The 23073-nt window shown below is 36.5% G+C and overlaps 2 protein-coding genes and 1 long non-coding RNA gene across 8 annotated transcripts; all 3 read left to right on the plus strand.

Moving 5' to 3' along the window:
* Positions 1 to 9199: 9199 nt before the first annotated feature.
* Positions 9200 to 12955, plus strand: LOC106433995. The gene is made up of 4 exons (XR_002660879.2): positions 9200 to 10021; positions 10226 to 10929; positions 12303 to 12364; positions 12475 to 12955. It is a non-coding gene; the product is annotated as an uncharacterized LOC106433995 (long non-coding RNA).
* A 3866-nt stretch (positions 12956 to 16821) lies between these two features.
* Positions 16822 to 18963, plus strand: LOC106433990 (protein TONNEAU 1b). 6 transcript variants are annotated; one of them, XM_022707897.2, is made up of 8 exons: positions 16822 to 17098; positions 17350 to 17482; positions 17569 to 17657; positions 17765 to 17887; positions 18180 to 18291; positions 18407 to 18432; positions 18500 to 18651; positions 18742 to 18963. In XM_022707897.2, exons 1-8 carry the CDS (start codon positions 17012 to 17014, stop codon positions 18803 to 18805), a joined length of 786 nt encoding a protein of 261 aa, XP_022563618.2. In that variant the 5' UTR covers positions 16822 to 17011; the 3' UTR covers positions 18806 to 18963. The 6 variants fall into 6 exon arrangements, 4 of the variants coding, with proteins under 4 accessions (XP_022563618.2, XP_022563619.2, XP_013730286.2 ...); XM_022707898.2 differs by having other exon boundaries at positions 16825 to 17098; positions 18745 to 18963; XR_002660544.2 differs by having other exon boundaries at positions 16899 to 17098; positions 18173 to 18291.
* A 1921-nt stretch (positions 18964 to 20884) lies between these two features.
* LOC106434005 (phosphoribosylformylglycinamidine cyclo-ligase, chloroplastic-like) lies at positions 20885 to 23065 on the plus strand. Its single transcript, XM_013874841.3, has 9 exons — positions 20885 to 21033; positions 21125 to 21424; positions 21515 to 21609; positions 21682 to 21783; positions 21875 to 21934; positions 22016 to 22188; positions 22268 to 22370; positions 22461 to 22619; positions 22712 to 23065. The coding sequence occupies exons 2-9, from the start codon at positions 21127 to 21129 to the stop codon at positions 22883 to 22885; spliced, it is 1164 nt and encodes a 387-aa protein (XP_013730295.1). The 5' UTR covers positions 20885 to 21033; positions 21125 to 21126; the 3' UTR covers positions 22886 to 23065.
* Positions 23066 to 23073: the final 8 nt, after the last annotated feature.

Consider the following 23073-nt stretch of genomic DNA (forward strand, 5'->3'; position numbering starts at 1 on the left):
AAGGCGGACATGTGCATTATCCGGTAGATGCTGTTGGAAAACTACATAACTGGCACAAAAAGAGTATTTTCTGGGATCTGCCATACTGGAAGGATCATCTGCTGAGGCATAATTTAGATGTCATGCATATTGGGAAGAACTTTTTTGACAATCTCATGAACACGATCCTTAACATTCAAGGTAAAACAAAGGATAATTTGAAGTCAAGACTGGATTTAGTCGATATATGTGCTCGTTCAGAACTTCATGTTGATGAGAATGGTAGGGCTCCTTTTCCCATATACCGACTTGATGCAGAGGGAAAAGATGCGTTCTTTGATTGGATTTCAAACGATGTGGAATTTCCAGACGGTTACGCATCTAATTTGCGTAACTGTGTCGACAGAAAGGAAAGAAAGTTTATCGGCTTGAAGAGTCACGATTGCCATGTAATGATGCAGCGCCTCTTTCTGTTTGCCTTCAAGGAACTATTACCACGAAATGTTCATGAAGCAATTGCAGGGATTAGTGCTTTCTTCCGCGATTTATGCACGAGATCAGTGACTCTTGAAGGTATTGAAATTTGAAGACTAACATAGCCATGATTCAGTGCAACCTTGAGAAGATATTTTCTCCATCATTTTTTGATGTTATGGAGCATCTTGTTATTCACCTGGCAAGAGAATTGGAACTTGGTGGTCCTGTGCAGTATAGATGGATGTATTTGTATGAGCGGTATATGTACCATTTGAAGAAGATGGTGAAAAATTATAGTAGGGTGGAAAGTACTATAATCGCACAGATGATAAATTCAGAAACTTCAAACTTTGCCGAGTTCTACTTTCCAGCAGAAGTGCAGACCAAAAACAGAGGACCTGCTCGGCATGATGATAGAGGCGAACGGGCAGCATATCATGTTACGGTTCCAGACATCTTCACAGATGTTGGACGACTTAGCGGAAAACCAAAGGACCGTCGACTTACTGAGCAGAAGCGCAGTTATTTGCAAACATATTTGCAAACATACTTGCTCACCAACTGCGAAGATGTTCTTCAATATGAGAGGTAAATAAATTAGCTTACAAATTTTTATTTTAACAAGTTGAAATTTAAATCTTAATTAATTATATTATTGTTAACTTATGTACAAGATTTTCATGGCAGAAAAGCGGTTCGAATATAGATACGCCACAGAGGAGGAACTTGAAGAACTGAAGCAGAGAGAATTTTCTGGATGGATGCTTACTTATGTGAGTGCTTTAAACAAATTAAAATATTATTTATCACATATTTATACTAATTCACATATATTGATATAACATATATATGTGCTATTAATAGGTGTCTGCTGGTATGACCAGAGGTGAAACATTTGACGATTGGATACCCGCGATGGTGCGTGGAGCAGAGTATGTTGTGAAGTCATATCCGAGATTTTGTACTCGAGGATATGCATTCAGAACTCAAAAGAGGAAACGTTCGAGTACGACTTATGATGTTGGCGTTTGTTCTGCATCTGGAAATGATGTATACTACGGAAACATACGGGAGATTATGGAAATCCAGTATCCGGGCATGGTTAGATTGCGTTGTACTGTTTTCTATTGTGATTGGTACGACAACACTCCAGATCGAGGTGTGAGAACAGATGCATTTGGTGTTACATCAGTACATTCGAGGCGAAAGTTGCAATATTATGATCCTTTCATTCTTGCTTCTCAGGCCGATCAGGTAATTAAATATACATATATCAATTATTCATAATGATTCATCATCATGTGTATTAATAACACTTATTTACAAATTAAATAATTTTTTTAATGTTACAGGTTTGTTATATCAAGTACCCCCGGGTTAGGAACAAAGATGATCCATGGGTCACTGTTACATCACTCAACCCGAGAGGCCGAGTTCAGGGAAGTTCTGAGCTGGAAGACCCACTACAACCAAGTACATCCTGTAACTTAAGTGCAACAGAAGATTTAGCTGCAGTTGGCCTTGTAGTCGATTTAACTGACTTTGGAGAGGAAGCCGTCGTTCACGTAGAGGATGAACCAGAGATTGGAGAGTTTCACCAAGATCCAGATTCAGATTCATCTGGTGATGATGACTCTGAAACAGAGTAGCATCACCTTTTTTTTTAATATAAGAATACCGAGGAAATTCTGAGGGATAATAGGATTTAGGGATTTCCTCGGAATAGTCCGAGACTTTTCCGACGATTTAGGGCTTTTCTTTTAGGGTTTCTCTTTCCTCGGCAAAGCCTCGGAATGTTCCGAAGAAATTCCGAGGAAATCCAAGTGTTCCTCGGAATTTCCTCAGAATATTCCGAGGCTTTTCCGAGGAAGTAGGGTTTTAAACCGAAAACAACGTTTTACGGTTTGAATAACACTTATATAAACCCTTATTAAGTGTCTTAGACTGATTATGAAGTCAAAAATTTGTTCATTACCCTACAATAAACACTTTTCTGATTGTATGAACAAAATCCCCACACCATAAGAGAAACACTTGTACACTTTAATGAACGGTAAAGGGAATACTTACAATTCGTTTTGAAATTTTGCTATTTCATAGTTTATGATCATCTATATAAAGATTCCTCAATGGTATGCATTGCATTTGTATAAGAAATGATATAAGGCAAAAAAATTTGATGTTTTGAAACCCCAAACATGTGTTCCTCGGAATTTTCTCGGAATAGTTCGAGGAAATTCCGAGGAACAATATAAACCAATAGAAATACATGCATAGGATATTCTTTTTCCTCGAATTAATGAACATACCGAGGAAATTCCGACGGATACTTAAGTGTCCGTCGGAATTTCTTCGGAATATTTTCATTTAATTGGGCAAACCAGCCACCAAATATTTCGCGAAAATTGAAATTGAAAATACCGAGGAAATTCCGACGGATAGTTTCCGTCGGACCCTAGGTTTTATAAAGACGAAACACTTCTTCTTCCCCATTTCTCTCTTCTTCCTCTCCGGCGATCTCTCTCTTCTTCCGGTGATCTCCCCCTTCTCTCGCGACTATCTCTCCGGCGAATCCTCTCTAAACCTACAAAAATCATGTAAGGACCCTACCCCACTCTCTTAAGTTCTATTTGTTAGGTTTTTATGTAGATTTGATGATTTTAGAAGTTTTTTGATAGATTTTTGTTAGGGTGATTAGTTAGGATTGTGATTTGGTTGTGTAATAGGTTTAGAATTGTGATTTGGTTGGATAATTTGTTGTGTTGAATTGATTTAGAACTTTTTTATAAATTTTTTTATTATTTTTGTATTTATAAAATCGATTTTTGTATGTAAATTCGATTTTTGGATTTTACAAAACGTTTTTTGTATATAAATTCGATTTTTTGGATTTTACAAAACGTTTTTTGTATATAAATTCAATTTTTGGATTTATAAAAGATGATCTTATATTTATAAAAATATTTATATTTATTAAAACTAATTTTGTATTTATAAAACATTTTTTTATTTATAAACACTATTTTATTATTTTTTGTATTTATAAAAACTATTGTTAAATATGTTTTTCAATTAATATTTATTAAAAATCTTTTTAAATATGTTTTTTTTTTTAATTTATATATTTATTATAACTAATTTTAAATATTTTTCTATTAATATTTATTATAACTATTTTTAAATATGTTTTTTTTTAATTTACAGGTCTACTGGTGATCAGACCCGGTCTCGATCTCGTTGTGCCTCACCACGAGGTCGTAGTGGTACGGGGAGCCACTCTCATGGTTCGTCCAGCCACTCTCGGGGTTCGTCCAGCCACTCTCGGGGGTCGAGCGGCCACTGTCGGGATTCTTCATTTCCCGCTCCGGTTTTTGTTCCCGCTGCTGCACCCCCTCCCGTTGCTGCACCCCCTCCCACTGCTGCACCCCCTCCCGCTCCTCCAGTCGTTCCGGGAGTGATGACTGTTGCCCAGTTGGTTCAACAGCCCGGTCGTGAGCATCTTCCCTATCTCACTCCGTGTCCAAAGGGACGACGTCAAACATGGTAATTAAAAGACTTTTTTTTTCCTTTAATTAAAATTTGATTCATTATTAATAATTTTTTTCTTATATTAGGTTCAACCGATCCGGGAACGGGATCAGCGCAAGGATCAATAATATGATGTACTCGAACCTCAGCAAGAGATATCCGACTTTCACTCACTTTCCTGCCGAGGACCAGGAGATGTGGTTTCGTTAGTTTGTGGTAAGTATTCTATTTTTTTAACTTATATTTTTAATCTTTAATATAAAATTTCTACAAATTGTGTTTTTTTTTTCAGCAAGAGTTCACCTGGAATCCCGATCACACGAACTTTATCTGTGACGCATTCGTCCATAAAGTTATGGACAACTATGGGAAGAAGATCTACGAGTGGAAGCAGAAGTGGCTCATCAACCAGGTTTTTTTTTTTTTAATTTATTAAACAATTTTTTAAATTTATTAAACTATTTTTGGATTTATTAAACTATTTTATATTTTTTTTATTAAAAGGTCCCGAACTCGATCAGCGGCACGGTCTGGGAGGAGTTGTGTGTGCATTGGGATAAGGACGAGACGAAAGCTACCTCCGTGACCAACTCCGCCAACCGCAAGAGCGATCGTGGCGGGAAGGGCATGTACAAGCACAATTTGGGTGCCCAAACTATTGCCACTCTGGGGATCGCTTGGTAAGTTCAATCTTTTTAAAAAAAAATTATTTAAGTATTCTTATTTTATTTTTTATGCATTTCTTCTAATTTCTAATGTTTGTTTAACTTTTGTTTTTTTCAAGGCGGATGAAAATGATGGCGAACCAGTTGATGATTTCGTCCTAATGAAGACGGCGCATACCAACAAGCACACCTGGGAGATTGATGATGGTGTTGTTAGGGATGTGCTCAGCCTGATCGAAACTCAGAAGGAAGACGAAGAGACCCGTCTATCTCAGCTTCAAACCGACTTGGACGCCACTTCGACGGTTTCGACCAACTTGTCCCGGATTCGAATCAACGAAATCGTTGAATCGGTATGTTCTTTATAAAAAAAGTTCAATTCATTTATTTCTTTATTTTCATTTTATCATCTTTTCTATTATTTAAATTTGTTTATTTTCTATTTCAGTCGGTTCCAAAGAAGAAGAGACGTTTGGTCGGTTTGCACCACAGCCCTATGTTGATCCAGAAGTGCTTATGGACCAGTTGAAGGACAAAGATGACCGCATAGCTGCGTTGGAGCAAAAGATGGCGGATCAAGAGGCGGGATGGGAGGCAACGAGGAAGCAGAACGAGCAAATGATGGAGATGATGAAGAGGATGTACCCGAACGAGCATTTCCCGTAGTTTCTTTTTTTTTTTTTTCAAAAACTCTGAATGTTTTATTTTGGTATGTACAACTTTGAATATTATCTAATATGTTTTCTATTTCAATTTTAATTTTATATTTTCGAATTTCAATTAAAAAAAAAAAATTTTAATTTTTTTAAAAAAATAATTTTTGGGAATATTACGAGGAAGTGTATCGCTCGGGATATTCCGACGACAACTTCCTCGGAATATTCCGAGGGCATATCTCCTCGGAATATCTCGACGGATACACTTCCTCGGAATATTCCGACGGCAAAGGTTTCTCGGAATATTCCGACGGCCGAAGTTCGTCGGAATATTCCGATACCTCTTTTCTCTCGGAATGTTTCCGAGGACCGTTCCATCGGAAATATCCGAGGAGATACCGACGAACAGTCCTAGGAAATGTTTCTTCGGAATGTCCTCGGAATCTTTAATTCTCGGTATTCCCTCGGAATTTTCCGAGGAAATTCCGAGGAAATTTTACTTTCCGACGAGCAATTTTCGACGACCATTCTCGTCGGTATGTCCTCGGAATACCGTTATTCCGAGGACACACCGACGATATTTGTCGTCGGAATACCAGTGTTTTCTTGTAGTGAAGAGATAACTTTGTGAGATCCGAGTTTTCCAGCTAATTTCTTTAATTTGCCACGGTTGATGGCCGGATAAGCTTTTCCGGCGACTTTCCAGTTTCTTGGCGGCGCGTTTTAGAAGATGGCTATTACTTGTGGTGTGGTGCAGTGGTTTGTAACATCCAGAGCTTTAATATGTTGAAAAATGTATTTAATTTGTTGTTGGCCTAAAAAGAGATCAACGGTAGTAGAATACAATTTGTAGATCACTATGTTATACGTTATCGTTGAATGCCAATGATTTAATTAGCCCAATTTGACCTGACAATCATATCAGAGAGTAACGGCTCCACAATAGCATTTAAGCAAAATTTAAAACGTCAAAAGATCAAATAAGAAAATATTTTAACTCACATTCAGTTACTCAGCGACCGCATGTAATGTGCCAGTTATCCACAGTTGATAGTTCTAGTTTAGAAAATTTGTGTATGGCTTTTGCGTGCTATAAGATGTCTTTGTTGAATTTGATATCTCTATAAAGTAGTCGATATATTAACATAAACTAAAAAGGTACTACATGCACACATTGTATACTCTACAATCATTCTTAATTTGGAACCTAGATAAACACTCGTGTATATTTTTCATGATGCCCTTCGAAAGTACAGTAGCAATCTGCTGAAAATCGTAACATACTTACCTATTTGGATCCATCTAGATATCTCATATATATTAATCTTGGAGCATTACAACATGTTTTTGTAGTCAAGTGTTATCAATAGAATGATTTTTAGAATCTTTAGAAAAATAAATTGGTCAGTATAAATATATATTTTATTTTTTATTAAACTAACTATCAAAATGATTGATAGTGTACAAAAAAATATTTTCAATTCTTTCTTAAAATAAAAGTTTCAAAATTACCTAATATGATTACCATATATATGATAATTAAAGATTATGAATAATACATATTTGATAACAATTTTGTATCCCTCTTTTTTTAATTTTATATTATTTAAAAAAATTAAACAATCACATTAAAAATATAATAAAAATATTTAGATTTTTTCTTATACGTTATATTTTAGATTTTTTTTAAAACGAGTATAAATTACTAAAATTGTAAAAGTCCCATATTGAAAATTTTGTGATCAGTTGTTTAACTTTTTTTGTTCAAGCAAGATACAAATAAACATAAATCATATGAATATGAAGTGTCATTAATAATATTCATATTATATAAATATATATACTAATATCATTTAAAGTAAATTATATACTATATATAAAATATATATATATATGTCAATTTCAAAATTTGCATTAAAAATCTATTGAGATCTTAATATTTTAATTTTGAAATTTGTATTGAAAAATCTCACATCTAAAATTTTGTGATTAACAATTTAAATTTGTATTACAGCCAGTATACAAATGTTAATAAATCATATGAGTAGGAAGTGTCAATAATAAATATTTATATTAACATATACTTTATATATCTATGTCAATATCAGTAAAGTTTAATTATATACCATCTAAAGTAAATAAAATAATTGTTTTGATTTATTTACCAAAAACATGATAGTTCGTAAACAAAAGCTGGGTATTGGTTTGACTTATGTGTTTACTCTAATATATATACTTTTATTTATACAAATTATTTTTTAAATAGGTGGTTTCTAATATGCCTTTTGATCCTAACAATCCGAGAAATACATTTCTTCAAATCGAAGTGATTTTAATATTGGAAACACTATATATATATATATATATATATATATATATTATTTCATTCAGATTAAGTAATTTAGTCTTGATTTTTATTCCTAAAAAGCTTTTAATGAAATATCAAGACAAAATTTCATTTACCTCCTTTTTAGTTTGTTCGAAGAATGAGAGATTTGATCATTCGTCAGATATTTTTTTCTCCCTAATACTCTATCTATCTATTATAAATATAAGAATGAGAGATTTGTACTATATATTATAAGTTTGCTGGTTTATCATTTATTAAATTAAAAAATTCTTAGTTTGCATAGTTTACGTATACTAGAATGGTAAAGTATTATATATATATATTTTATCGGTATGCTCTTAAGTAATTAAACCTCAAAAGTGTAGGTTAATAAAATAACTTATTTGTTTTGTTGTTCTAGAATTAAATGATTTTTAGACTGAACTGGTGAATATATACTATACAAACATTTTTATTTCGAGTATGCACTTATATTCTATAACAGATTGATATAATTGATTTGAACACTAACCTGTGAATAGAGTTTGCCGGTGATTTTCTTCAAAATTTTGATTTTTATATATGTATCTGGAGTAGAACTAATTTTTACAGATGTTCATTTTTTTTTTAATTTCACACTTATATAATTCATTGAATTCTCTGAAGAAGTTAAAAAAGAAACAAAACCCATATCAGTAAAACAAAAATGAGAACGAAAGCACAATTTTATAGAGGTAGAAAATAAAATTACTTATGGATAGTCAATAGTAAACAATCGAGAGCAGAAAACCTAATCATCTTTCTTCATTTTACAATCGAAGTTGACTATCTGGTTTTAGTGATTTGTATCAGCCGCAAAACTTAATTTCTTTTTGTGCATATAAAGTCTTAAAAATAATTAAATTGAGATGTAATACGTTAACTCTTCGATGACGATGATACATTTAAGAGATAAACATTTGTATTCGTCATTTTACAATCGATACAATTGTAGTATTGCAAAATGTTAAAACTATTTAATGAACAAACATTAATATAAAAAATTCACTCATGCGCGCGGATTATCATCTAGTATAGTATTAAACCCCAAAAGAGACTTACTATAGGTTTCTCATTTGTCTGAGTATCACTACCTTTTGCAGGCAACCTAATTTATCTCAAACCCTATAATTATTTTTTGTTTTGTAGTTCCCATGTTTTACACTCGTTTTGTAGTAGTTATCTTTAGATTGTCTCATCTATGTTATTAATTAACCACTTAAGCTTAGACACTCATATCAGTGCACTAGTGATGCAAAATAGCATTTATAGGATTGGTGGAAACGTCAACCGAAATAACTCATCATGTAGTATTTTACCTTAGTATATATGCTGCCTGCATACACCGTATATATGCATGATTGTGGTATAATTAAATTTGTCTACATATATAGTACGCTCCAGGGTGAATACACGAATATTATGCACTCTTCATCTGATCCCTGCGAATATTGTACGGGAATGTTTAAGAGAGAATCAATCTCACATATAAAGAAAGTGGTGCAGATAAGGTTCGTTTAAGCCTGGAAGAACTTCTGCCAATTTAAGTAAAAGTAAGTAAACAGTAGAGTGAACAAAAAGAAGTACCACTTGTTCTCATGAAAGCATAATTTAGACAAAGAAAGTTAGTGCATGGATCTTCTAGAAGTATTCGGATGAATGATTAACTTGAAAAGTGATTTCTAATGCTATATGCATCTTTTTTCATGGTCACTTTAATTCGAATGGCATTATGCTCTTGTCACTAGTCCAATCTGAGTGTGAAAACGAATCCTCTTTTAACCACCTCATTGTTTCTAATGTTTCCATTTGTGTATACAAAAAAACAGTGAGTCATAGTTTTGAGTTTATAAAACTTAATTAAGTAACTTACTCATCATGTTCACATCTTGTTATAGATAGTCAAACACCACCGGCTATTCATGATTCTTATTACATCTTTAGTTTGAATGCGACCTTATCTGTACAAAAGAAGCAGCAAGTTCTCTACCATAACCTTAAGTACGTATTCTTCCTTTGTCATATGCTTGACAAAATTGGACCAAACTTCACATTTCTAATCATCTCCCTAGTTATTAGAATCCATGAACTCTCAAATGTGTTCGTGTATCCTTCAACGATCCAATTGAATCTTTAGAGTTACTCTTCTTCCAGTCCCAAATTAAATTATTTCTTTAGTGCAAGGATAGGAGGTTATATGGATCAGTTGCTTTGCTTTGTAGGCTGAGCTACGTGCGAATGTGTTTGTGGCAATTGAAGATGATGATGATAAAGTGGTTGAGAACTGCGGCTTTGTTGGGAAGCTGCAGTAATCGTTCGTGCAAGGCGGCTTCATGCTTCTCCTTCAGGTCTTGAACCAAAGTTTTTAGCTTTTATGTCTCTCTCTTTCTCACTTCAGTTGTTATCATTCAGATAGGTAATTTGTGTGTTTTCTTCTGTTAGATGTTAAGATATGTTTCATTCTTCTTCTGTGTGTGTATGTGTGTGTGTGGACATTGAGGTTCTTACTAATCTTGTTATCATCTACATTGTGATTGAAACCCTATTTACAGGCTTTATAGCAAAATGACTCTTGGAAGTCTGAACTAGCCGCGTCTTTATTAGCAGCAATGGTTACGAGCTCAACAGAAGCGGACCACTCCTTCTTGAAGGATTCTTGAAATATTAGGTACTCTCCTTTTTTTTGTTCCATTTGTCCATATGTATGTATACGTTTTCATTTTCCATTCTATTGGTGTTCAATCTTTACAAAACATGCACCACCCTCTAAGAAGAGCTCAAATTTGTACTTTTGAGTTCATACCTCACCTCTTTCCAAGTACATAACTTTTGTTCTTAGGTGTCTTAGTTAGGAGGTTAAAAGTCTTTCTCTTCTGCTCAGGTTTAGTGATCAACATTTTCTTTTTTCTGTTCCTTACAGAGCAAGACAGAGATCATGAATGGTGGTAATTCAAGGAAAGAATCAGAAACAAAATTTTCATCAAGCCTTGAGCTCAAATTTGTACTTTTGTAGTTCATACCTCACCTCTTTCCAAGTACATAACTTTTGTTCTTAGGTGTCTTAGTTAGGAGGTTAAAAGTCTTTCTCTTCTGCTCAGGTTTAGTGATCAACATTTTCTTTTTTCTGTTCCTTACAGAGCAAGACAGAGATCATGAATGATGGTAATTCAAGGAAAGAATCAGAAACAAATTTTTCATCAAGCCTTGAGTCTACAAATACTCCTCACAGATCATCTGCTTCTGATAGCTTGCGAAGGTACACACATATAAGCTGTAAACTGGGACCACGTCCATTAGCCCATATCCATTTATCCATTTATTGTTTGTGGACAGACCATGTACATTAGGAACCATGTCAATTAAGGACTAGACCCACTAACACCTATGTTTACATGGGCTGCCATGAAGTCCATAATGGACCATATAAAAAAGTTTAAGTTTTAATCTATAAGCCTACAAATTTTACGGTTTTGGCGGAAAACTCGATTTTGCGGTTTCGGTGAAAAAATCGATTTTCCGGTTTTGACGGACAAACTTGATTTTTTGGGTTTTGCCAAGAAAACCCGATTTTCCAATCTTGCAAAGAAAACACGTTTGATTTTCTGGTTTTGGCGGGAAAACTCGATTTTACGGTTTTGGCGGGAAAACTCGATTTTGCGGTTTGGGGGGGGGGAACTCAATTTTGCGGTTTTGGCGGTAAAACTCAATTTTGCGCGTTTGGCGGAAAAGCTCGATTTTGCGGTTTTGGTGAGAAAACTCGATTTTGCGGTATTGGCGGAAAAACTTGATTTCACGGTTTTGGCGGAAAAACTCGATTTTGCGGTTTTGGCGGAGAAACTCGATTTTGCGGTTTTGGCGGGAAAACTCGATTTTGCGGTTTTCGCGGGAAAACTTGATTTTGTGGTTTTGGCAGGAAATGAGTTTGCGGTTGTGGCGGAAAAATTCTTTTTGCTGTTTTAGCGAGAACACTTGATTTTATGGTTTTATTAAATTTTAGAAACTCTAACTTTTTGTGACCATTGGACCGACCGCATCCACATAGTCCAAATCCATTAACACCCATTACCCATTGGTCTTATGATTCTTGTCCATTTATAATCCGTATGGACAAATGGATGTCACCAAAATAGACCCATTTATATTTGGACATAGACAACCAATGGTCACTGCACCTATTTGACAGCTATAGCTAGGTTGGTCCAAGGTACATCGTTCGTTCATGAGACTATGAGTCCTTACAAGACACTTGAAGAGCTTTGGGATGGTGAAATATGATTCAAAAATGTGTTTTTGTTGAATTTCAATGCTTAACCATAACTATTTCCTCCTTTTTCTAATTAATCGATGGCAATAATACGCAACACAAGTTCCTGTTGCAAATCCTGACGCTGATAGGTGTAGCAGTTCTCTTGTGTAGAAAATAAAAATGTAGTTGAGCTGTAGGACTCATTCAAATGCCACCAAAACTTAATTATTTTTCATAAATCAGAAAACAAAGATACGAGTTCGCAGATAGAGAAAACTCAATGAAACATGGCAAAAACAACAAGTAGCTACAGCTTATAGATTCACTAAAAAAAAAGATCTCTACTCTTTTATGATATCTGATACCAAATAAGACCTTTGCAGATAGAAGAGGTGATAAAGATGCAGCTGGATAGGAAAACTCGGAACTTGACATCGTCTTGGAGGTAAACCTCTTGACTAGTTGGGTTTGAAATGCGAAAAAAAAAAAAAAAAAGGAATAAGGTTGAATGTGTTGATGGTTTTGTTTTTGTGTTTGTGTTTGTGTTTGTGGTAGGAAGGTGAGGGATGGAAGAAATGAAAAAGAAGAAGGGAAGGATTGATTAATCAAATGCAGCTTATAGTCATATGATTTTTGAGTTATCCTTTTTGTTTTTGTAACATGTTTTGGCTGAACTTCCCTTATGTCTCTTTGAGAAACTTTGGTTTGTCTGAAAATATCGTATTAGTGTGACTACTACTAAAGTTGTTTTTGAGATGACAATCAAAGGAGGAAACAACAATCAGTTTGTTAGATAATTCCAAGCTTGTGGAAACTTAACATATTATTAGATGTTTAATATGTTAAGATAAACACAATAAGAAAACCTAGAAATATGAAAAAGAAGTTTCTATTTAGATTAGGTTTGTGTTTTCCATATCCCACATGTTAAAGGGAATTGTCTTTCATATAAATATAGGTCTAATGGAGAGGTGTTCCATATGATCTGAGAGAAACATATTGTGAGCTTTAGTTTTGAGTAGTTTCTAAAGCTAATAAGAAAAGTTGTTCTTATAACTCTTTGTGTTTCTAAGAGATCTAAATTGGTATTAGAGCCTCAGGTTGGAGACTCGATCTAAGCTTAAGTTGTAGCTTAAGATCCTGGTGCTTGTGAACAAGAGATCGCGACGGCAAGATGGCTGACGTGACTAGGGCTCCACGCACGAAGGACTTTGGATCTACATCCATCCAATGTCCGATGTTGTCACCGACAAACTACACAGTTTGGTCGATGAGGATGAAGGTTCTACTACGTGTTCATGAAGTGTGGGACACAATCGAACCCGGTTCAGATGATCAAAAGAAGAACGATGTTGCGATAGCTCTTTTGTTTCAATCTGTTCCAGAGACTTTGATTCTCCAGGTGGGAGAACAAACCGCATCAAAAGAGATCTGGAATGCCATCAAGTCGCGACACCTAGGAGCTGATCGTGTAAGGGAGGCGAGACTTCAGACGTTGATGACGGAGTTTGATAGGTTGAAGATGGATGATGCAGATACGGTCGATGACTTCGCGGGGAAGATATCGGGCCTATCATCCAAAGCAACCTCGTTGGGAGAAAACATAGAAGAATCCAAGATGGTCAAGAAGTTCTTGAAGGGTCTTCCAAGACACAAGTATATCCAGATCATAGCATCACTTGAGCAAGTCCTAGATCTCAACTCGACGGGGTTTGAAGACATAGTTGGAAGGCTTAAGGCGTACGAGGAGCGTGTAGGAGAAGAAACTCAGAAAGAAGACCAAGGGAAACTGATGTTTTCGAACAATGAAGAGCATAGTCAGAGGGGCTATGAGAATTCCCGTGGTAGAGGAAGAGGACGGAACGGTAGAGGCAGAGGTCGAGGTAGGTCACACAACCAAAACCGTGCGTCACACACCGAAGATAACAACTCGAAGAAGAATCGTTCAAAGCTGATATGTTGGAGATGTGACAAGCCTGGTCACTACGCAACTGTCTGTCCCAAAAAGACAGAGAAGAATCAAGAAACCAACCTAAACGAGGCAGAAGAGGCTGATGCACTCTATGTACACGAGGTGGTATTTTTGAACGAAGATAAGGTGATTCCAAAGAATCTTGATATCGACAAAGGCAGTGCAAGTATCTGGTATTTGGATAATGGAGCGAGCAATGACAGGGAACAAGGAGTTCTTTTCGAGTTTGAATCTCAACACCAAAGGGAAGGTGAAGTTTGGTGATGGATCGTGTGTTGACATTATAGGAAAGGGTGTGGTTACCTTTGTGTGCAAGACTGGAGAGAAGAAGGCACTCAAGGACATATACTACATACCCGATCTGAAGCACAATATATTGAGTCTTGGGCAAGCAACAGAAAACGGATGTGAGGTTAACATGATAGATGTCTACTTAACGCTCACAGATTCGCATGGAAGGTTGCTAGTTAGTGTGACAAGATCTCCAAACCGTCTCTACAAGACCCCTATGGAGATAAGCTACCCGGAGTGTTTACATGTCAGGGACGTAGATGCTACATGGAGGTGGCATGCTCGACAAGGACATATATGCTATGGAGTGATGAACAACATGGTAAGGAAGGAGATGGTCGTAGGAATGCAGAGTGTAACACACGAAGAATGCGTGTGTGACACATGTCTCGCAGGGAAGCAAACGAGACACTCATTCCCGAGTGTAACACACGAAGAAGGCGTGTGTGACACATGTCTCGCAGGGAAGCAAACCAGAGACTCACTCCTGACTAAGGCCATGGTTCGTACATCAAAGCCATTAAGATTATTGCTTGGAGATTTGAGTGAACAAACCGCACCACCAACGACAGCAGATAATCATGAGGCATTCTATCGGTTCAAAAGATCTCACACCGATAGAGGAGGAGAGCTTGCCTCAGCTATGTTCAATCTAGGTTGCACCGATAGAGGAGGAGAGGTTGCCTCAGATGTGTTCAATCTAGGATGCACCGATAGAGGAGGAGAGATTGCCTCAGATGAGTTCAACTTATCTTGTGAAGAAGATTGGGTTGAAGCTATGGAAGACGAGTTGGAGTCTATCACAAGAAACAAGATATGGGAGCTTGTAGATAGACCAACTGGTCCTGAGAAGAAAGGATAAGAGGATCGAGTTTGTGTGTTACACAAGACGTTGCATGTGTTACGCCAGGCACCCAGAGCATTGAGTGTGAAACTTGATCAGGTTCTCAAGGAGATGAGATTTGAGAAGTGCACGAAGGAACCATCAGTGTACTGCAAGACTGAAGGAGAAGACGTCTTGATCATTGCCATCTACGTTGATGATCTATTTGTGACAGGAACTTCACTTAAGGTGATTAGGCAATTCAAGGAGGAGATGTCTAAGAAGTTCGAGATGTCAGATCTAGGTAAGCTAACGTACTACCTTGGCATAGAGGTGATTCAAGGAGCAGACGGAATCAGAATAAAACAAGAGAGGTATGCTCAAGGAATCCTGCGTGACACAAAGATGGAAGCGTGTAACGCAACTCAAATTCCAATGGAGGCGAATTTGAAGATCTCAAAAGCTGAAGATGAGCGAGAGATAGATGCTACCGAGTTTAGAAGAATCATAGGATGTTTGAGGTATCTACTTCACACAAGACCCGACCTGTGTTACGCAGTAGGTGTTCTTAGCAGATACATGCACAATCCGAGAGACTCTCACGGACAAGCCATCAAGCACATATTGCGGTATGTGAAAGGAACAACAAACTACGGTCTGTTCTTCAAGAGAGATGGGTCAAGGAGTGTCGTTGGTTATAGTGACAGCAGTCACAACATTGATCTCGATGACGGGAGGAGCACGTCAGGACATGCATTCTACTACGGTTCATCACTGATTACTTGGACGTCGCAGAAGCAGCAGACGGTTGCATTTTCATCATGTGAAGCAGAATTCATGGCAGGAACAGAAGCAGCGAAGCAAGCTATATGGATCAAGGAATTATTGAGTGAGATACTAAGCAAAGAAGGCGAGAGAGTCAAGCTTAGGATCGACAACAAATCAGCCATTGCTCTAACCAAGAATCCAGTTTTCCATGGAAGGAGTAAGCATGTACTCAAGAAGTATCACTTCATTCGTGAGTGTGTGGAGAACGGGCAGATCGAAGTGGAGCATGTGTCGGGTGTTGAGCAGAAGGCCGACATCCTTACCAAGCCATTAGCAAGGATTATGTTCAAGCAAATGAGGAGCTTAATCGGAGTTCAAGAAATTGATCTCCCTAATTCAAGTTGGAATTAAGGGGGTGAATGTTGGATAATTCCAAGCTTGTGGAAACTTAACATATTATTAGATGTTTAATATGTTAAGATAAACATAATAAAAAAACCTAGAAATAGGAAAAAGAAGTTTCTATTTAGATTAGGTTTGTGTTTTCCATATCCCACATGTTAAAGGGAATTGTCTTTCATATAAATATAAGTCTAATGGAGAGGTGTTCCATATGATCGAAGAGAAACATATTGAGAGCTTTAGTTTTGAGTAGTTTCTAAAGCTAATAAGATAAGTTGTTCTTATAACTCTTGTGTTTCTAAGAGATCTGAATTGTGTTTGTGTTTGTGTTTGTGTTTGTGGTAGGAATGTGAGGGATGGAAGAAATGAAAAAGAAGAAGGGAATGATTGATTAATCAAATGCAGCTTATAGTCATATGATTTTTGAGTTATCCTTTTTGTTTTTGTAACATGTTTTGGCTGAACTTCTCTTATGTCTCTTTAAGAAACTTTGGTTTGTCTGAAAATATCGTATTAGTGTGACTACTACTAAAGTTGTTTTTGAGATGACAATCAAAGGAGGAAACAACAATCAGTTGTTGTTGCCAGGTATTTGAAAAATTCACACTTTTAAAAAAAAAAATTTATTTCAGAAGAAAACATACTAATATCTGTTAATAGTTTTTGTTTAGAGTTCCAAAACAGAGATTTGAGTTGGAACTAATCAAAAATTTGTCAGTAGTAGTGCGCTATTTCTTTTTTTGAATTTCATTCGTCTCTTCTTCTTTCTCTTTCTTTCATTTTAAACTTGAAAAGTAACTCTTTTGTCTGAAGCAGGGAGCGCCTCGTGTATCGAAATGGACGATTACACGAGAGAGATGATGGATCTCAAGACATTGGTCACTCGAACCCTCGAGAAGAAAGGTGTCCTCGCTAAGATTCGGGTAACCCCCTTTTCTCCTCTCTTGACTCAAACAAAAGAAAGAAAGAAACTTTCTTGCTTCCTCCCCAGATCTTTGGCTAATAGATCGAGTGTCTTAGTTATGCATTCATGTGAATCCCCCTCAAGTCTTTAGAATTAATAAAGTTGTAACCTTTACCGTGTCAGTTTGAACAAGTCTTTATCTCTTTTACATTGGTGTTGGAATCTGAAAAGGAGGGTTATATATAACCTTAGTTCCCCCTTCTTTTCTAGGCTGAGCTACGTGCGAGTGTGTTTGAAGCAATTGAAGAAGAGGATCGAGTGATTCAAAACAGCCAAGGCTTGCCTCCAGCTTTGTTGGGAAACTGCAATGATCGTGCTAGGCGCCTTCACGCTTCTCCTTCAGGTCTTTAGCTTCTTTTTTTTTTTATGAAGCTTGAGGGTTTTCTCCAGTTGAGTAGCTCATCTTGATCTCAATTTGTTGAAATGCAGGCAGGTTGCTATCTGCGTTGGTATGTGAATACTTGGACTGGGCGCAGCTAAACCACACACTCAAAGTTTATCAGCCAGAATGTAATTTGGTAATCTACTAAACTCCTTTTCTTTGAATTATGTTTAATTCCATTGTCTATGAACTTTTCTCACTTTATCTTGCGATCTGCAAACATTCTGGAAACCTATGCAAAAGGCAAAAGATTCATGGAAGTCTGAGTTACGCGACTTTAGTAGCAACAGTGGCTATGAGCTCAACAGAAACGGAGGTAGCAAACCACTCCTTCTTGATGTTCTTGATGGATTCTTCAAGTTTGAGGTACTCTCCTTTCTTTCTTTTTCTTCCCTCTGAAGTTGTCTTCACAGCACATAACTTATGCTCTCTGTTTACAATGATACTTCAAACAAATTGTCTTTTGGTACTTTGTTCATACACTTTTTCTAAGTAGATTAGAGTGTATTAGTTTGAGAGTAGTCTTCTTCAGCTTCTTGATGTTCTTGAAGGATTCTTCAAGTTTATAGTAAAACCATATATTAGTCAGCTTAGTGATCAGTCTTTCATGTTTGTTTGAATATTTATTCGGAACATAACAGTATAACACAGGCTATAGGTGGTGGTGGCGGTTCAAGGAGAGAGTCAGAAACGGAGTCCTCATCAAGCCTTGACTCCAGAAACCCTCCTCGTAGATCATCTGCCTCTGATAGCTTACCTCCTCAACGAAGGTACACATTTCATCAACACCAATGTCATGCCAAATCAAACATCTTAACTCTTTTTATTTCATGCTGCTTCTAAGTGTGACATGCTTGACTTACTTATCTTTAAATTAATGTACAGGTCAGTATCTGCATCCCAAGCATCGGGTGAGTCATCATTTCCTTATCTATTTCTTCTTGAAATCTCTATGTTGATTCCAAATATTTCAATAAGATTCTTTCAGGCCCTACCTTTGGGTACATAAAAGAGGAACACAGTTGGAGATATGAGAGTGAAGATGGGACAGAAGAGGTAACGAGAGCTTCAGCAGCGCTGGAAAATCTGCAGCTAGATAGGAAAACTAGGAACCTAACATCATCTTGGAGGTAAAAGCTTCCAAGGGCTCTCTATCTTCTTATATATCAACTTTGGATTGAACTAAAAGACATTTGTTTGGTTTGGTTGTGATGATGTTGTAGGAATGTGAGGGATGGAACAAGTGAAGAAGCAGGGAAAGATAAACATGGCTCTTTGATGTGAATTAGTAACGTTGATATGTGTGTGACTCTTTGTATTTATTTATGGCGTTAAATGTTTGCAACTGTGTTTGTTTATCTTTTTTGTTTGTATTTGTCAAAGTAGTTGTTTGAGAAGGGATTGGAAGCAAGTTTATATAGCAAACGAAATCTTCCCTACAAGACCATAAACATGTGACAATGTTAAAAGATTTTTTGTTTTTAAGCCTCACTCAAAGCAAAAAGAAAATGAAAAAAGGGTATTATAATATGCATCTCTTCTTTGACCTAATCTATATATATAAAGTTAGTTTTTTCCCTTCTTATAACATGTGGAATGGGGGTTTGCTGACATGTGTCTTCATGTTTTTTTTGGTATTTAAATTTTTCTTTCTTTAAATTATTGCAATTTTCTCCATCAATTTCTAATTGTGTATTATCTAATCCTTCTCACACTTATTGGTCTCTAAAATTCAAGAAATAAATAAAATAATATAAATATATTTTAAATATTTAATTTATTCACACCTAAAAATAGCAAGATTTTTCATCATTTTATTATTTTTACTAATTTTTATTATTTCATTTACAAATTATATTTATTTCACTATTAGTATCATAAGATAATCAAATTAAGAATAAGAAACTAGACAACCAACGCATAAACTAAGAAAGCGGACCAGGGAGAATAATAATCGAAAGGCCAAAGCCACCAAAAAGCAGGAAAATATATGCCTAAAACACTGGAATCACAACCAGTAGCTAAAAAGTAAGAAACACCTGACAAACTAAACAAGAACATACAAGACGACATGCAACTGAAAAACCACAAAGCTCTGGATAGAAAGGACCAAAGCTCCAAGAGACTAACTCCGCACACCCATACCAAGGAAAACATGGAAAGAAAAGAAACAACTTGAGAGAGGGAGAATGTAAGACAACCACCAAAAAATCAGAGACTAAACTTGAGACCAGAAATAACCTTCCAAGCCCACATAGCATACACGAACGAAAACATTATCCAAATTTCGAGTGGCAAACATGGTGAAAGGGAGAGCCACCAGAGATGCGATGAAAGCTGCAAAGAGATGCAAGAATAGAGAGGGAAAGGGAGACAAAGCGAAATCAAAAAACTATGGAGCCGTCCTCGAGTTATGAAAGAGAGCATAGAAGTCAGAACACCAAAAACTAGATCTTGAAAACCAAAACGAGTAGAGACTATTGACGGTAAGCCAACGACGAGGAATACAAAATCAAAGACGAATAAACTCTGACCCAACCAAGTAGATGCAGTTCCTAACATCAGCTGAAATCTAAGGAAGAAGAGGAGCAGTCAATATTGACTAGAACAGCCTACAATGCCGTGGGAAGCAGCCGAGCAACTGAAAACTCATAAACCCGATCTGCAAACAAATACCATATAATCTCATAGGTGAAGAAGGCAAGAAGAACAAGAGAAAAATGTGAGTCTTTTTCCAATGATGGTGAGAAGCACCGCACACCAGAAATGTAACGAAATACATAGACGGTGAGGGCTCAAGTTTAAAATATGGGGAGAGGGCAAAAAACATCTTAAAAATTATAATTTTCAAAAATATAAAAAAAATATAATATAATTTTGACGATGAAACCGTTAATTTTAGAATCAACAAATTCGTAGATGCAAAGTTATTGAAATTCAATATTAGTTTACGTTAGAGACTCATTTGACTACTAACAAGTACGATACACACAACAACACATTATTAAAAAAAACAAACGAAAAATATATTAACTTATCACCTACTACATAACACACTAAAACATCAAATAATGATCTTAACAAATAAAAACGACAACATAATTACATTATCCAAAAAAAAAATCATGCTCTTAGCAATAATAAAACAATATTCCGCCCGAACCGCGGACACCCCTAGTAGAGGAATAAACCCATCATTGTACTTTGAATATGGAGTCATTTGAAGAAAAAAAAAACTTGGTAAGATCATTTTCCAAATTTATTAATAAAAATTTTAATTTACAGATCTAAAAAAGTATTATGATTTTAAAACAATATTATAAAAATATATGAAATAAATAATAGTTATGTTTATTGTGGAAGTGAAAAAAACAAAAAACAAAACACAAATAGTAAACTGGGCTGAGTTAGGGTTTTGGTTTTAAAACCCTTATTTTTGTTTTAATTTTATTTTTGTTTTAGCTTCAGACACAAACTCTGCTCAGTTCTTTTCCGGCGTCGCCTCAATATCAGTCTCTCTCTCTTCACTGTCGACGTCTTTTAAACTCTTTATCTTACTCGCTTAACCTGTGTTTGATTATTATTACTCTATTCTTGTTTCAGCCATGGAAGCTAGGCTTTTGCAGTCTTCATCTTCTACTTGCTGCTTCTCCTCCGGTTCCTGTTCCATCAATCGACACCGCTTCTCCGCCATTCCGTCGTCTCCGAAACCTCTCTCCGTCAGTTTCCCTCAGAAGACGAGAACAAGAACAAATGGTGTATCAATGTCGAAGAAAGATGACGGCATTGAGAGTCTCAGTTACAAAGGCTCGGGTGTTGATATCGATGCTGGGACTGAGCTCGTTAGAAGAATCGCGAAGATGGCTCCTGGAATCGGCGGGTTCGGTGGTCTCTTTCCTTTAGGTATCAAAAAGCTGCAAACTTTAACCTTGAAGACGTTGAAAGTTTTCGTTTTTTTAAATATCATTTCTATGTGTGTTTTGGGAGGAGCAGGTGATTCTTATCTCGTAGCTGGGACCGATGGTGTAGGGACTAAACTTAAGTTGGCCTTTGAGACTGGAATCCATCACACCATTGGAATCGACTTGGTATGAGTGTGACCGTTATTTATACTGTCCTCTTGTCACAACTCATTACTTATTGTGTTCCTGTTGTTGTAGGTTGCTATGAGTGTGAATGATATTGTTACTTCCGGTGCGAAGCCTCTGTTTTTCCTTGATTACTTTGCTACTAGCCGTCTCGATGTAGACCTCGCAGAGAAGGTATGATTGGTTGCTTCATCTCTCTTTACCCTTTGATCGATTTGCCTTAAAGACTCGATGTTGATGAAGAATGTTATGCTTTTGTTTCCAGGTCATTAAAGGGATTGTTGATGGTTGTGGGCAATCAGACTGTGCTCTTCTAGGTGGAGAGGTATGTTACAGTCACCTAGCTTTTGAAAGTGTAGTTTATGCGTCCTTGCTTTCATAATCTTGCTTTGGTTGGTCTTTGTAGACTGCAGAGATGCCAGACTTTTACGCAGAGGGAGAGTACGATCTCAGTGGGTTTGCAGTTGGGATAGTGAAGAAAGATTCTGTTATAAACGGGAAAAACATAGTCGCTGGAGATGTCCTTATTGGCCTCCCATCTAGCGGTGTTCACTCCAATGGCTTCTCTTTAGTAAGAAAGTAAGTCACTGTACGACACTAGGAAGAATGTAAGTTTGTTGGCTATATCCAGTGACTTATAACTAAAAGACCTTTGCAGAGTCGTGGCTCGAAGCGGTCTTTCGCTGAAAGATGAGCTTCCAGGAGGATCAACTACTCTTGGTGAAGCTTTAATGGCACCCACTGTCATTTACGTGAAGCAGGTTGGTTTGTTTTTGCTTTATATTTTTTTTTGTCAACAAAAGGTTGATCACATTCCATGACTATCTCCTTTTCTCTTTATATGTACACAGGTACTTGACATAATCAGCAGAGGAGGAGTGAAAGGGATAGCTCATATAACAGGTGGAGGTTTCACAGACAACATTCCCCGTGTCTTCCCTGACGGTTTGGGTGCTGTTATCCACACTGATGCTTGGGAACTTCCACCATTGTTCAAATGGATCCAACAGGTAATCAAATTGAAGTTTTGAGAGAACATCTTTCATTTCATGATTACATGTGCGTGAAATTGTTTTTTTTTTTTTTGGTTGGGTTGTTGAAGTCTGGGAGAATAGAAGACAGTGAGATGCGGAGGACGTTTAACCTGGGAATAGGGATGGTGATGGTCGTTAGCCCAGAGGCTGCTTTGAGAATACTTGGAGAAGCCAATAATGGAGACTATGTTGCCTATCGCATTGGAGAGGTTACAAATGGTGAAGGCGTAACCTATCTTTAAAGATGACGTTTGTGTTCTTTACCGATCACCATTGTGTTCTCAATAGGACCATGCGAATTGTGTTTCAGAGTTTGTGTAAGAGAAGATATGACTCTTTGTTTCCCAAGTTTCAAATCCATTTTTGTTACTCTTTTGGTTTTGCGCCAATGTGGTTCTATAATGAAATTGTTACTTATGAAATGTTGTGA

This window comes from Brassica napus, chromosome C8 (genome assembly GCF_020379485.1).
Source record: "Brassica napus cultivar Da-Ae chromosome C8, Da-Ae, whole genome shotgun sequence".
Lineage (NCBI taxonomy): Eukaryota > Viridiplantae > Streptophyta > Magnoliopsida > Brassicales > Brassicaceae > Brassica > Brassica napus.